The 14,705-nt window shown below is 53.5% G+C and overlaps 3 protein-coding genes across 3 annotated transcripts; all 3 read left to right on the top strand.

The window, feature by feature from the left end:
• Positions 1-1,449: 1,449 nt before the first annotated feature.
• On the top strand, positions 1,450-3,716 carry AB675_3961 (uncharacterized protein; the record flags this gene model as incomplete). The annotated part of the gene is made up of 3 exons (XM_018144060.1): positions 1,450-1,716; positions 1,767-3,368; positions 3,420-3,716. The coding sequence occupies 3 exons, from the start codon at positions 1,450-1,452 to the stop codon at positions 3,714-3,716; spliced, it is 2,166 nt and encodes a 721-aa protein (XP_017997481.1).
• An 875-nt stretch (positions 3,717-4,591) lies between these two features.
• On the top strand, positions 4,592-6,900 carry AB675_3960 (putative ankyrin repeat protein; the record flags this gene model as incomplete). Its single annotated transcript, XM_018144059.1, has 2 exons — positions 4,592-5,164; positions 5,212-6,900. 2 exons carry the CDS (start codon positions 4,592-4,594, stop codon positions 6,898-6,900), a joined length of 2,262 nt encoding a protein of 753 aa, XP_017997500.1.
• A 1,694-nt stretch (positions 6,901-8,594) lies between these two features.
• Positions 8,595-14,054, top strand: AB675_3959 (putative protein tag-76; the record flags this gene model as incomplete). The annotated part of the gene is made up of 6 exons (XM_018144057.1): positions 8,595-9,146; positions 9,198-10,481; positions 10,525-11,859; positions 11,923-12,062; positions 12,784-13,678; positions 13,728-14,054. The coding sequence occupies 6 exons, from the start codon at positions 8,595-8,597 to the stop codon at positions 14,052-14,054; spliced, it is 4,533 nt and encodes a 1,510-aa protein (XP_017997543.1).
• Between the last annotated feature and the right edge of the window lie 651 nt (positions 14,055-14,705).

Here is a 14,705-nt window from a genome sequence, read left to right as displayed (position 1 = left end):
TGAAATCTCCTCTCCGCTCCCTCTCTCTTTCTTTCTCTTCATACCAAACTGAAATAGCTCCTCCGTATTCACTCTATCAACGACGCGAAAAGCGAAAATGGTTGCTGGAGGGGAAATCGGAGGCTAGACGAGAGACCACAGTGACCATCTTACCCCGAAATCTTCTAGCCTTTCCATGGGGGTCTTCGGAAATAATTTTTGGTTGTACATTTTTTGATGCCGTCGCGATGGGTGCTAAGCCCGGTGTTCGGTCTGTGATGCGCATCCGAGACAGGGAGAAATGGTCAGCCGTGGTCCAGCGTTGTCCTCACATGGGGCGAGGGTCCCATCGAGGATGCCGAATACGTCCATCCTAGGTACGCCACATAGATTCTGTGCTTAGGAGTCCTCAGCGGTCGTTCTCCGAGATCACGAACATCCTCTGCTCAGCCGTTGCAAAATCGAGGTAATCCAAGGACTTTCGCGGTCGGCAGACAACACACACGGCACGGTATTGGAATGCCGAGATTCAGGCTATTGTCCGTCAGGCTGCTGTCCATATCAGCTCTGATCCCTACAGATCGAACGAGACACATGGCAGGTCTCCCCGCAGGTAAGCAGGCATCAGAAAGACTTGGGTACACCAAGCTGGTAGTTCATTTCAAGAGATTGTGTCAGTCCTTCCAATGTAGACCAGATCAAGGACCATCATATCAATGAGGACCAGGATGGAAGCCTGGACATCGCCTTCAGCCATATCGTCACAAGCATCGCCAGGCTGTAGCAGCGATTATATCTCATCTGCCCCAGGGTGAGAGATTACCTGCAAGATTAGGGGCTGCCGCTGATCAACACGATGCACGAGTCATTTCGATTTCAATCTCCAAAATCGAGACGAACCTTCCCCACAAACTTCACATCGTATGTACATTTGTACCGTCAAGTGCCTTGCTACCGCAACTGCTTCGGGTGACAACTGCACTCATCTGTCGCGTGTTTCATCACGTCCAAGTACGAGACGCAGCATCTTCTCGGCCACACTGTGACTCGAATTGCTACCCTTTTCGCCATCCGTGAATTTGAACGGGGTGTCTTCTTAAGCGAGTCGAATCAATCCCTTGCCCACCATTTGGCCTAGAACTGAAGTGCGAGGCGGAGTGGGCGAGTGTGCGACCCTGAAATCCCCAGCTACATACAATAGTCCATGTCCATGGGTAGGAACGTCCCTCGGAACTTCAATTCTGCCTGCGCTTCTCGAAATATAGTCCCGGGACTTCCCCAAACATAAGTTGTCTATCCATCACCAACACTGCGCAACTCGAGCTCTACAAGACGTGATATCTGCAACGAAATCTTACTGCACTTGAAGTGGAGGTTTGCAGGTCCGGGCCGACCGCACGCGCTTCTTCAATTAACACCGCCCGACGTTCATCCGACACTCTTCTTTGTGCTGCGACACGACCACGCGCCATGGCGTCCATCAATCAATCTGGGCAGCTATACTCGCCCACACATGGCTACGAATCATCATACAAGTTTGATGAACCACTCGACCCGCAGATACCTCGAGGCTACCCGGAGCAATTCGGCCAGATCCCTCAGACTGTGCCGCAACATCCAGGTCCTCCCATTCGACGCGAATCACAACTTAGTCAAAGTGGACAGTCGCGGCCTGGAGATGGTCCTAAGCAAAGACTGAGGAAGGCGTGCGATAGTTGTAGTGTGCGAAAAGTCAAGGTATGAGACCCGTCTTCCGGCGTTAGATGGTTCGACTAACGATTGATCAGTGCGATGAGAGCGGACCGCCGTGCAAATCATGCGCTGCCCTCGAGATTCCATGTACCTTTGCACGACCAAGTCGTCGACGAGGACCTCCGAATCGTCATGCTGAGGCGATCAAAAGACAGAAGCTGGAAAGCGACGGTCTGGCACAAAACACTGGGTCGCCAACTCACGATGCGGCATACAGTCTCGCGGCTCTGTCGCTGCCCGCCAGCCTTTCGGTCGAGTCCATATGCGACCTGACATCCATCGAAATCCTCATCGACGACTACTTCCTGTACATACATCCTCTCATCACGCTGCCACACGAGCCGACGTTCAGAGCAGCGTTCGAAAATCGACAGGACAAGACTGACAGAAGTTTTCTTGCGCTGATTGCAGCAATGCTGGAGACTCTGGTAGCCTCTTTCCCAAGACGCGCACGGAAGTTATTTGCTTCCGATCAAGGCAGAGCTCAATTTCCCAACGCTGGTGCACTGATCGACCGATGCCACCATGTGTACACTGAAGCACGCGGTGCAGGCTACCTCGACCGGCCACTCCAGTTGTATGACGCTATTGGCAGCTATCTCGCTGGACTAGCTTCAGCTTATGTCTACGATATTGGCAGGATGCGGCTCTACTTTGGCGAGTGTGTCATGATGCTACGAACGCTCGGCATTCACCGTCCAGACATCCATGCTCCGGTCGGATCAGCGACTGGTGCAGACGCGGCTGTCGAGCGAAAAAGACCAGCAGACTACGTATACCAGGAATCTGGTCGTCGGTTGTTCTGGCTTATGTTTGTGTCGGCGATGTCTGGAAGACAGCTTGATGATCCTGAATCAGATCTACTCATGCCACCGGTAGCATATGTGGAGCTCATGCCGCCTCTGCCGGCAGAAGTCGATGACCAGTACATCACCGAAACGGCGATCTATCAGCAACCAGCGGACCAAGTCTCTGTCATGGTCGGGTTCAATCTGAATGCTAAGATCTTCAGAGCATTCCATACCTTGGCTGCACTGGAGACGGCTTTCGGAGCAGACACCGTCTACGACTGGGAACGACAGAAAGGGGTTATCAAGAAAGCGCTTCTTAACGTGAAGGCAGCGACGGAAAATGTCCCTCAGGAATTGCGGCTACAACCCGCCGACAACGACTTCGGAGAATGGCCTCCAACCTCGTATGACGCTTCCGCATACTCAATCCAGGATCAGTCCGGTGGTCAAGGCCTCCCAGCATACCCAAGCAGCCGGCGAGGCTCTCTCGTTCTGCCATTTCCCAAGCGTGCTGTCCAGTATGAGATACAGAAGGCCAACATCTATGCTACACAGCTGGCGACCAGGTCATACCTCGTAGAACGATACTGGAACTTGGTAGAAGCCCATGAACGCAATCAGTCCACGCCTCATTCGGGCGAGCGAATCCCGTCGATCTCATCAAACTCGTCGCCTTCGGGAGGAGACACCAAGTTCATCTCGAATCTTGGTAGAACCCCAAGCGACACGACTATGGATGCTAGCGAACAGTCGATGGCTGTAGAGCGTGAAGATATCATTAGAGATCTAGCTCGTCTGTTGAAGAGCATCAATCAGGTTAACATGGAGCCAAATGGTCTAAGTCTGGTAAGTACTGCCTGTCCGTTGCGAAAGGATGCATGCTGACTGTCAATGCAGTGTAACAAGATTCGGCAGATCGCGTCAACCCTACTGGAGAACAAGCGAGCCACAATGAGCGTCATGCCAACCCTAGACTCCGAAAGCGTCAACAGGTATCTCTTCGCCTTCTTGGAGATCCTGGCACGACTCAACCGACTCGGCCCTAGTAGACTTCGTCCGGAAGAGCCTTCAGGGCAGTATGGCGTTGGCAAGAGTGCTGAAGAAATTGAAGAGGAGGAGCTGGTTCATTGGGCTAGTCTCAAGGAACATCAGGAGCGGTTCGTCAATTCAGAGGAGATCTTGATTGGTGCTTAGGAGAGCGCCAGCTCTTCCGACTCGAATCTCTTCTGACGCCTGACTGCATGGAGTTATTCTTCGGAACATGTTGATGAGCGCCCTGTGAAGTAGGGAGAGGGAAGACTGGCGAAGCCTCCGATCATAGCAGCGAAGAGTGCCATGGTGAGCACGTGCGATCAGAAATTCGGTATTATGAAACATGAGAATGGGCCGATTGATGGCGTTGCGGTCCGGAAAATACCCCATCTCAATACGGAGCCTGAGCAGTTCGAGGGCTTTGAGGACATCAGCCCCGCGTCCACAAGTATGTACAGAGAAGTAATCGTGTGCACAGGATGCAGGAGTGGAAATGGTATCTTCTACCCTTCACTGAAAGATCTAATCGTGGGCTGCACTCGTGGTCGACATATCCTTCCCACATGACCTTGCCGTACGGAGCACTTCTGATTTGCCCACAAGGCAGACTTGAAGGCAAGCCCAGCCGCAAAAGGGCGTCAGGCAACGACTGTGAACTCTTTTTAGTACCAAATGACTACGCTATGCTCCTTATCATCAGCTCGAGGCACTCAGCGTCGTGCCGCCACTGTACCTACGATAGACTTTCGTAGAAAACACTACCTGACTTTGAGCCATCAGACATCATCAAGCTCCGGTAGTATTTTGCAAAGGGTACCTAGGAGCCTGAGCAGTGAATGATCTCGTATTCGCATCGAGCCCCCAGGGCTACAAGCGAGGCTGTAGCACCAGCACAGCCACCACACGCGGTTGTCGTAAATCGTTTCGAGACTACCTACCTCAGCACAAGATCGACTCCTCGTCCCTCGTGGGTTTGTCCGTACTCATTGTCTGGAGCCTGCACCCTATACTCAGGCCGTGCTCTACAGATCACATGAATGGCAGAGCCCCTCGCTGTCCTGTCCCTGCTCGCGTCGATAGGGCAGCTCCTCGACTATGGTGCAAGACTCACCTCCCGTCTGCGGGATCTGGGCAGTGCCAATGGGGAGTTTGCTGCGTTGAGGGCGAGAGTCACCGCGCTGACAGGGCTGTTGGGACGGGTTCGGGTGCAATTGAGCCATGACAGAGTAGGTGGTGGGAGTGGTGATGAAAGGCAAGGAGTAGCAGAGGGCTTACTCCCGGTTGTGGCGAGTTGTTGTGAGAATATTCGGAAGATCCTGGGGATGGTCGACCGGGTTATGCCGGTTGCAGCGGCAATTGGTGGGGATAGTGGTGAGAAGAAGAAGCCGATGGTGTTGTTGTTCAATAAGTATGTGAGAGCGGCGAAGGCGTTGGCGATGGACAAGGAGTTTAAAAAGTTGAGTCAGCAGTTGGGAGAGAGCGTACAGTTGATCAGTCTGTGGCAGACGACTGTGCTTGTTGATTTGGTTGGTAGGAGAGTGGATGGGGCTGGAGAGGAAGGAGGAGTTGGGGAGATGCCGGACGCTGCGAGGGAACGGGCAGTCGTGAATGTGAACAGCGGAGGAGAGGGAGGCATAGCGGTAACGGACGCTGACAGGGCTCTGTCGACAGGACACCGGACACAAGTGAGGACAGTGAGTACAGCGAGGGCAGTGAGGGTGCGACAGATCATGTGCATACCACGACAGTGGTTGTGCGGACTTCGACAGCAGTAGCAAGCGACGCTGTCGACGACTCTGACCGGCCACCTAGTGACGACAGTCGACCGTCGACATGTGCACAGCACTGCAGCTGTACCTGCCATCGGCCTTTCCAGCTCTCGACCCCAGCTCAGCTCGCATCCTGGTTGGGCCACCTCTCCGTTTCCTCCTCCGGCAGTCTTACACCACTTACTCCTTTCCGCCTTCCCTGCACTGAACGCCGTTGTCGCCGACACGCCACCTCATCGACGCGCGTCACACTGCGACTCCCGGACTGGCTCCTCCCGATCGCGCTGAACCTCTCTCTGTCCTCGACCGCTCTCAACACCCACATCAATCTCAACACCTTACGCATCTTGCCAGACACCGCCGAAGTCTTCTCCGTCATCTCCCGCGGCGACCTCGCCTACCTCCAGCAGATGTTCGCTGCTCGCCAAGCATCGGTCTATGATGTTTCGCGGTCGAATTGGTCGCTTGTGCACACAGCATTCACGTTGGGGAAGATGGACATCGCATCCTTTCTTGTCTCAGAAGGTGCAGATCTGACGATCTGTGCGACGAACGGCAGCAGGGTCATTGAGCGGGCGTGGTTCTGTGCGCAGAAATCGACGACGGAGGCCGGCGGGTACGTGTTGAGTGATAACGATATTTTGAGGAATGTGGATGTGGACGACTTTGTCAGTAGTCAGCAGTATACACTGGTGCACAAGATCTTGTTGGGCCTAGCGGGATCGCTGAGTTTAGAAGATCTGTTGAGGGCGTCGACCAGGGAGATCGATGTACAAGATGTGAGCGGGGCGACGCCGCTGTGGTGGGCGAGCGCGCAGGGGAACTTGGTGGCGTTGAGAACGCTTCTGAAGTATGGCGCAGACCAGAACATCGGTGCCGGGTTGAAACAGCTTCCGTTGCATGTGGCGAGGAGCGCGGACACTGCGAGAATATTGATGAACGCGTCGGTCGATGGCCGCCAGATGAGTGCACTGGATGATCTGGGGAGGATGCCATTGCACTGTTACTGCTATCGGCAAGTCGGGCCGAATCAGGATTTGGTCAAAGCAGTGGTGAGTGAGTATGGAGCGGATACGAATGCTGTAGCTAGTGGTGGGCAGACTCCGTTGCATTACGCGGTTATGTTTGGGAATTCTGAGCTGATTGAGCCATTGTTGGAGGGAGGAGCAGACATGAGTTTTCGGATGAAGAACGGCATGACACCTTTGCTGGCAGCGTTGAGGTACGACAAGGCGAGCTGCGTCTCATTGCTCCTGGCCAAGGGCGCCGACGTCCTCGCTACGATGAACGACGGAGAAGGGGTCTTCCATCTCGCGGCTAGATGGGCTGGAGTGCGATGTCTCGGAAGTTTGGTCGACCATGTTCACAGCAGTGAGGGCATTGCTGTTCTGCTTGACGAAGCAGAGCTGAGGCAACCGTACGAGAGTCGCTCTGGCCGTCCACCAGATCTCGATGAGGCTTTCGTCAATCTGCTGGAGGTGTTGAAGAGGTGGAATATGTTGAGACCGTGCGAGCGTGGATTGCCGTCTGTAACAGACTACAGATCGGATTTGAGCATGCCTGGTGCCTTCAGGTAGAACCCAAATACATGTTGATAGCCTCGCTGAGGTCTACGCTATTGGCCCTACCGATTGCGACTGTACATGTAAGTACCTTTGCATCCATACGTGAGGCTAGTCCAGCTTGAAAGCTCTCCTTCGACTTTTGCGTGTTCGCACAGGTTCCGCCTTACCGTCAGCATCAGCACCAAATGTCGGCCTTCCCATCAGATGAGACAGCACAAGGCGCAGCGTCGGATGACGTGTGAAGGCATCAAATCTCGAGATAAGCCGTCTGTGGTCAATAGGCATGCTGCTGTCGATCCACATTAGTCAACTCTTCGAAGGTATTCAGCTCTGATCTACGTGACTCTATAAAAGCCGCTGGCATTGCCCGCTCTCGACACCAGATTCGACGCAGCGACAGAAAGGAAAGAACGACTACCAAAATCAGGGACGGCTGCCAGTGTTCGGGGTTGAAGCTTAAGTCGGGTGCTTTTCTAACCGAGCCCTCTGCCCCCAGGACTTCTTCCTTCCTTCCTACGTCTGCCGATCTACTGTACGGTATCGCGTAGGAGCGGTCGATGCGAGAATGCAACGTCACGCTCGAATGAAGTGGCTACGGTCTAGAGTTGCTTTTGCATGAGCTTTCACCAGCGTGCAACCGACATGACACGCCTTCGCGCGATGGTCGCATCAACGCGTCAAGGTCGTTCATCGTCTGGAATTGCACCTCATTGAGAGCGTTGAGAAAGTTTCGGGGCGTCAAGTCGGGCGGCCGGCTTGTAGGCGTACCAGAAGTCGTGTCCCTTATGCCCCTTCAGGCGAATTGCCGCAACCTGCCCAGGGAGCAAGTTTTCAGAATGCGATGGCGGCAGACGTCGAGGAGAAGCTTCCGACATCTCGACCAGCCAGGAGAGCTTGACTTTGCGCAGGCTCCCGGCGGAAGTGATCAAGCAAGTGGTGGAGTGGTGGTCCGATCGATGGGTAGCAACTGTTTGCGCCATGATGTGAGCTACTGCGAGGTAGGTTTGCGATATGGTGTTTGACCGTATTGATCCCGAGATAAGAAGCGTGTTTATCGTCAGACAATGCTTGCTAAATTATGCAGTCCGATGTTTGCTCGATGTGGGCAATGATTGACAGTTTATCACGCGCCCACCAGTATGGACGCTCAAGGGTATATGAGAGATGGTCCCGTCGCCTGGGAAAGCAATTCTGCTGTCATCATTCATTCGTCCACGATTGGCATCCTGCCCCATCCCAATCATCGAGTCAAAGAATCACAGGAAAGTCTATCGTCCAGATCTGTCCACATGGACGGGCGAGGGCGGCGTCCTCGTGGGGGAGGCCAGCCGAGAGGCCGAGGAGGAGGTTCTGGTATGAGTAGGGACTCCAGACCTGTTCCATCTGGCCTATCAGCGCGTACTACAGGTACCAGCAACACTCAGCTCACACAGCCAGGCACCCAGCAGTCTCGTGACCCTTCATCCATACAGAACAGACCTCATACCGGCCGAGTCACGCCGGCTCTCGACGCAACTGCCCCAGTTTTCACACCAACTATTCCCGCTGTCCCTATGACTGGCGGAGGGCGACCGCCTGGACAAGCGAGACCAGGTACAGGCGTTCACACCGGTAGCAATGTCGTTCTGCCTCAGCATTTTCAGCCTTCCGGTCATCAAGGCTACGCCCGCCACGTTCCTCAGGGGGCTTCAGCTCCGAGGAACGACATGTCGAATGCTCCGATAGCTCCGAGAGGCCAAGGTCTAAATGCTTCAGCAACTTCCATGACGAACGTACCAACAGGCCCTCGAGGCGGGAACCCACGTGGCCGTAGCGGTGGACATGCCGGCCGCGGTGGCGGACGTTTTCAGCCTCATCGTCCGCCCATCATCGATCAGCCCAACTCCCATCAGCCGCGACTTGTTCACACGCAACTCGAACCTGCGCCCGCCACCATTAAAGGCGACGCATTCGTCTCTGCACCAGAGCGACTTACTGGCAAGACGCTGACCAATCACTATGGAATCAAGTTCCCCAATGACGATGTCAACTCTTCGACGACGGGACCTACACAGCCTCACAGCCCATCAAACGCAGCGTCTACGACTTTGACCAGAAGAACGGGTCCCGGTGCCACTACACCTGTGAGATTCAGCTCTGGCACAGGTTCACCCAACAAAGCGTCCTCAGGCTCATCACCCATCAAATCGCCCAACTCAAGGAAGTCGCCGCCGTCACGAGGCGCATCTTCTGCTCAATCGTCAGGCACCGAGGGCTTTGTGCTTTTCAGGTACGGGCTCACCATCGCTAGGCAACCAACACAATAAGAGCAAGAGAAGATAGAGCAAGAGAAGAACGGCGAAATAACGAACCCAGCTCCAGTACAGAGCCCGAGGAACCCATCGAAGCAGACCATACGCCGCATCGTGTTTCTCTTGATCAAGGATCTGCACAGTCGCGGCGATATGAAAGGCACTGCTGTCGCCAGTGATTATCACAAATATCTGGTTACTTGTCAACAATTACCGCTTGCGGCTACCACCACGCATCAGGTCATTCTTTATGGCGACCACGAGCATCACAGGGGCGACTATCCTCTTTACACAGTCACAATCGACGTGGATCCCAAGAAATTGCCGATCAATTCCTTGTTGAGTCTGCTATCTCGCAAGGACGATTTGATGGAGAAGGAGAAGAACCAGAAGCACGAGACCATCACAGCGCTTAATGTTGTTTTCACGAATGCAGCCAGCGTGAAGACGTTCACTGACCATCTCCCGAACTCTGGAAACACCGGAAGCATCCAAACAGTTGCCCGCAGCGGAAGCAAGAAATTCTTCGATCTCATGCCACTGTGGGCTGAGGATATAGGCCCGCAACAGCTGAGAGGAAACGATAAATACGGGCTCGTCGGACGTCTTGGATTCTTCCTGAGCACTCGAGCATTCCTTGGTGCTAATAAGATCTTCCTCAACATCAACACCACGCGATCTGCTTTTCATCACGAAGGATCATTGAATGATTACATCGATTTCTTACTGAGGCCTGTGGTAAATGGCCGGACCCAAGATGACACGTTATACAACGGCCCGCCGCCTCAGCCAGATGCGAACTCCCGCGAGCAACGCAATCCACCACCGCGAAGTGAATGGACACCTGATTGGGACGATGCAATGAGAGCTATCGGTGGGTTGAAAGTCTGCACAGCATATCATAACGATGCAAGGAATTCCAGTCGCTCGAATGAGATGCTTTACACGGTCTGTCAGCTTCAGGAACAGCCCTCAGTGGACGTTGCAACGGCGGGCGACGCGGTGACAAGTGATCCTCTTGTCAACGTCGCCGAATATTTCGGCCGGGAATACTCATGGCTGAATGTGTCCCCGGAAGACCGAATTGTTGCAGTCCGCGGTGTCACATCTCGCAGACGGCTTGACGCAGAGCCTCTTCTCATACCAGCACGGTTGCTCACTCTTATTCCTGGTCAACGAGTTTCTTCAAAGGTCGAGATGATCGACTTTGCAGTGCGGCCTCCTGATGCGAACCGTGATAAAATCCAAAAGCAGGGCAGGCAGCTTTTTGAACTGGAACGGACGAACACGAATCTTGCACCGGTAAGTCTGTCACCTGTCCGATGCGTAAATTCTAACCGTACAGGCTGCTGCATTTGCCTTTGGGGGTCTTCGCGTCGAACCGGATATGCACGAATTGGATATGACGATCATGAATGGACCGGACCTTGTTTATCCAACAGCACTGCCAACCGATAAAGGAACACTCAATGACAAGGAAAGAGCGAGCGGCAAATGGAATCTTGAAAACCGACAATTTAGTACTCCTGCTCAGAGTGGGTGCTGGACTGTCCTCCGGATCTTCAACCCAGGAAGCCGCCGCCCACACCTTTCCGAGTTCTTCGCATCTGTTCAAACAGAGCTTCCGAAATATGGCCTCAAGAGCGAGGCGTTCATAAACGGCCAACCGATCAGCAACTTCCGTGGGAATTTTGGCGATGATAGCTTTGGCGACCTTCATTCATTCGACCGCCGGAAAGCCGATCATAAGGACGGTGAGCAACTCCGCACCAGGCTGAAGGAGCTTTTCAATGCTCCCACTGGTGGCAAGACCCGACTCGTCTTCGTCATACTGCCCTTCAAGGACTCAAAGATTTACCAGCAAGTCAAACGTGCCGCAGATCTAGAAGGGATACAAACCATCTGTAACTTCAGCTACTTCAACCAGCCGAAGAATCAGAGCTCCAAAGTCACGAACATGCTGATGAAATTCAACTTGAAGATGGAGCGCGACACGGTCAATCAGAAGTTCCGGAGTATCGAGCCCGGTCTCCTCGGATGCATCGACTCTCAGACGATGCTTATGGGAATGGACGTCACACATCCTCCCGTCGGAGCCATGGACGAAGCGCCTAGCATCGCTGCTCTGGTGGGAAGTGTCAACAAAGAGTTCTCTCAGTTTCCGGCAGTCCTGAGAGAGAATCCTCCGCTCAAAGATAAGAGGGCCAGGGAAGAGATCATGAAACTCAAGGAGATGGTACAGCTCAGTGTCGAGCGATGGTCCAAGAACAACTTGAACGCCATGCCCAAGCGCATCATAGCATTCCGCGACGGTCTCTCCGAGGATCAACTTGAAATGTGCAAGGAGGCGGAGATACCTCGAATTCGGGATGGCATCAAAGCTGTTGCCGAATCACTCGGTTCCAAATCGATCCCCGAGCTCTTCGTGATCTGCACGATCAAACGTCACCATGTCCGATTCTTCAAGGATCCCAAGGTCAATTCGAAAGTGCACGATGGTAAGAAGAGCAATCCGTTGCCAGGCGCCATGGTCGACAAAGACGTTGTTCTTGAGGCAGGCCGCCACGAATTCTTTCTGGTCAGTCATGAGGCCATTCAAGGCACGGCTCGGCCTTGTCACTACGTTCCGATATGCTTGCCGGAGACAGCGACTATCGATACCAAGGACTTGGCACGAATGGTGAGTGATACATCCAGCTACCCTCCACTCAAAAACACGTGATGCTGACGCATGCAAAATCAGACTCACGCCTTGTGCTTCCTCTTCGGCCGATCCACACGTAGCGTCAGTCTAGCCACCCCGTCATACTACGCCGATCTAGCTGCTGACCGGGCACGCTGTTGGGTCCGGCACATCTACGAACCCGAGCTGAAGGAGGGCGAGTCTTTGCTACCTACGATCCGAAGAAGATGAAGTTCCTTCCCGAGCTTCCTACAGTCAATGGCTTCGACGAGAGCATGTATTACATCTAAGAAGAAGATGACGTCGAGGGAGGATTGGGGCCGTGGTTCGGTGATTGGCATGAGCTTATGAATCATGAATTTCCTTTGTGTTTGGACGTGCGACTGGTCGCTCAGGTATGCATCTGGAGTTTTGGCTTTTGGTACTGGCATGATAGAGGGCATGGTGCTCGTATAGACTGATAGAGATTCCTGCTTGGAGGCATTCGCTCTTTCAATAGACAACAACCTTCAAGCAGACCTTGCTCTTTCCTCACTTACCTCTTGCATCAAACGCAGTCTGGACTTAGCTGAGAACACAGACTGCGCTCACTCTACGATCTGACACTGACTAGATTTTTGATTCGACATGCGGCACTGCTTACTTTACACGCTGCGAGACTTCACGATGTCGTGAGCGTGCGCATGAAGGAACAATGTACCCACGATTGCACCTTCCGCAGCCCTGTTGCCTTGTCATGCTTGGCATGCCTACTTCTTTCCAGCACTTCGAAAACTAAAGAGCGACTTCCAGAGGACTTTAAGAATGCGCGACGTTCTTTGAAGTCGTTTGTGCCGTCGTTCGCAATCATGGCGTACTTCCAACTCAGCAGGCAAGTCCAGTCCTTTCTTCGTCCATCCACGTTGCTGACCATCACAACAGCCTCCTCCAAGGCCCTCTAGTCCAGATTCTACTTGACGAGAAGCGGGATGGCTGCTTCGACCTCATCTGCTATGATCAGCCGCTGTTCATGCTAACATACTTCTCCTCAACGATCCGCGAAGAGTTCCCCGCCAGCCACCCTTTACTCCATTCCTCGCCTCATCCACAACAAGTACCGACAGCAGTGCGACTGATTGGCGGCGGCGCGAATGCCATCAAGGACCTCGTCGAGTGGATGTCGACGTGCTGCCATCATAAAACCATCGTACCGCTTAGATCCGTCATCAATTGTCCGGCAAGGTTCGTCCTCGCTGTGGATGGTATTCAACGACTTAGAATTGATCTTCTCGTCGAGGAGACTTCTCAGCTTCTCTCAAGATTACAATATGAGCTTTTCGAAGTCAATACCGTCGTCGAGATCTTCGCTGCCGGCCATAACCTTCCTTCCGAGGTAGCGAATGCCATTTGCCAATGTGTGGCGAGATACTTCTTTCACGGATCCTTGCCAGAGATTGACAAGTGGTTGCATCTGGCGACAATGAATCTCAAGTTTGACGATGGCGTCAAAGCATGGCTAAGACCAGGAGCATTGAATGAGGGACCTGATATGATGGGTGCCTGGGAGCTGTGGAACTCAAGGAGTGCGTTGACTTACCCTGCAAGGTGGTATCAACCCCCTCGTGCTGGTCCGTCCTATGAGCGACTTCGTCCGAGCACACCATACCCTCCAGTGCATCCTCCACATCAACGTGGTCCGGGCGATGCTTATCCTTCAGCAGGATATACCTCCACGCCAGGATGGCATGGACCGGACGCACCGCCGTCACCACCTCCCAAGCCGGACGCCTACCGACAGAGGCCAAATTTAGCTCACGATCACCATGATTATTCAGACGTTCCCGTGCACACTGTTCGCTGCATACACTGCCATCAGATCTATTCAGCCGCCGACAGGCATCATAGATGTAACACTGGCCGAGCATTCACAATCGACAGCACACCATCGCCTCCGCATCGGAGCTACAGCCACAGTCAGCACGAACGAGCAAAGTATTGGTACGAGCGTCCAAGATCTCCAAGTATCGCTCGATCTCATAGCCAACGGCGGTCTTCGTATCCTGGCCAAGAGTGGGATGCTTCCTATGAGCCACCACAGCCGGGCGAGCGTCTTCGTGAAAGGCGTCAACTCGGGCCAGAGCATTATGTTCACTTCTTTACTGATCAGTATGGTCGTGAGCGAGTGGTCACGAAAGGTGGAGATGTATCTGTAGAAGGGCCAAGGTGGTATTGATGGAAGAGCATAGATCAATCCCTATCACTGTCGAGCTCATCACACTCGTGGACACCCACACTAAAAAAAGCTTAAGCCAACCTGCCCCTGGTGGCTCAATACCTTCGTCTGTTGCTACTCATCACAACAGCCGCAGCGAATTTTGGCGCGACGAGTCGAGCGTACACGGCGAGCGCTGTGTTCGATTAAGGAGGCGCGAGGTCGGATGTCATGCACTGTTCTCTAATGACTGCCCCACCATGTGCCGGCCGAGAGGAGGCGTCCGGGGATTTGGCCCCTGTTGTCACTCCTTCCAGAAACGATTCGGCCTCAGATCGATATTTGCACGCTGATAGCCTCGCAATACCAAGGCCACCACCGCAGGGCTGCTGCACATGCGGACAGCCGATGACGATTACCAGAAACGCGAGAGGTCAACGCTTTCTGATTCGATGAGATTGCAGCAGTAATCAGGAACCTGCAAGGCTAACAGACCTAGGTAGCATTGCAGTGACCCACGAAGTACACCATTAGACCCGATTTATTGGGATGTTGCAGGCCTTAGATATGACGACTGACTATGTAAGTGAAGTGCGCTGCTGACGAAACGTTCATAAGGCTGCAGGACCTCTTTTGTACAAGGGAGCAGGAT

The sequence above is a fragment of the Cyphellophora attinorum genome, assembly GCF_001299255.1.
Source record: "Cyphellophora attinorum strain CBS 131958 chromosome Unknown Contig23, whole genome shotgun sequence".
Lineage (NCBI taxonomy): Eukaryota > Fungi > Ascomycota > Eurotiomycetes > Chaetothyriales > Cyphellophoraceae > Cyphellophora > Cyphellophora attinorum.
This window is presented reverse-complemented; position numbering and strand designations above follow the sequence as displayed.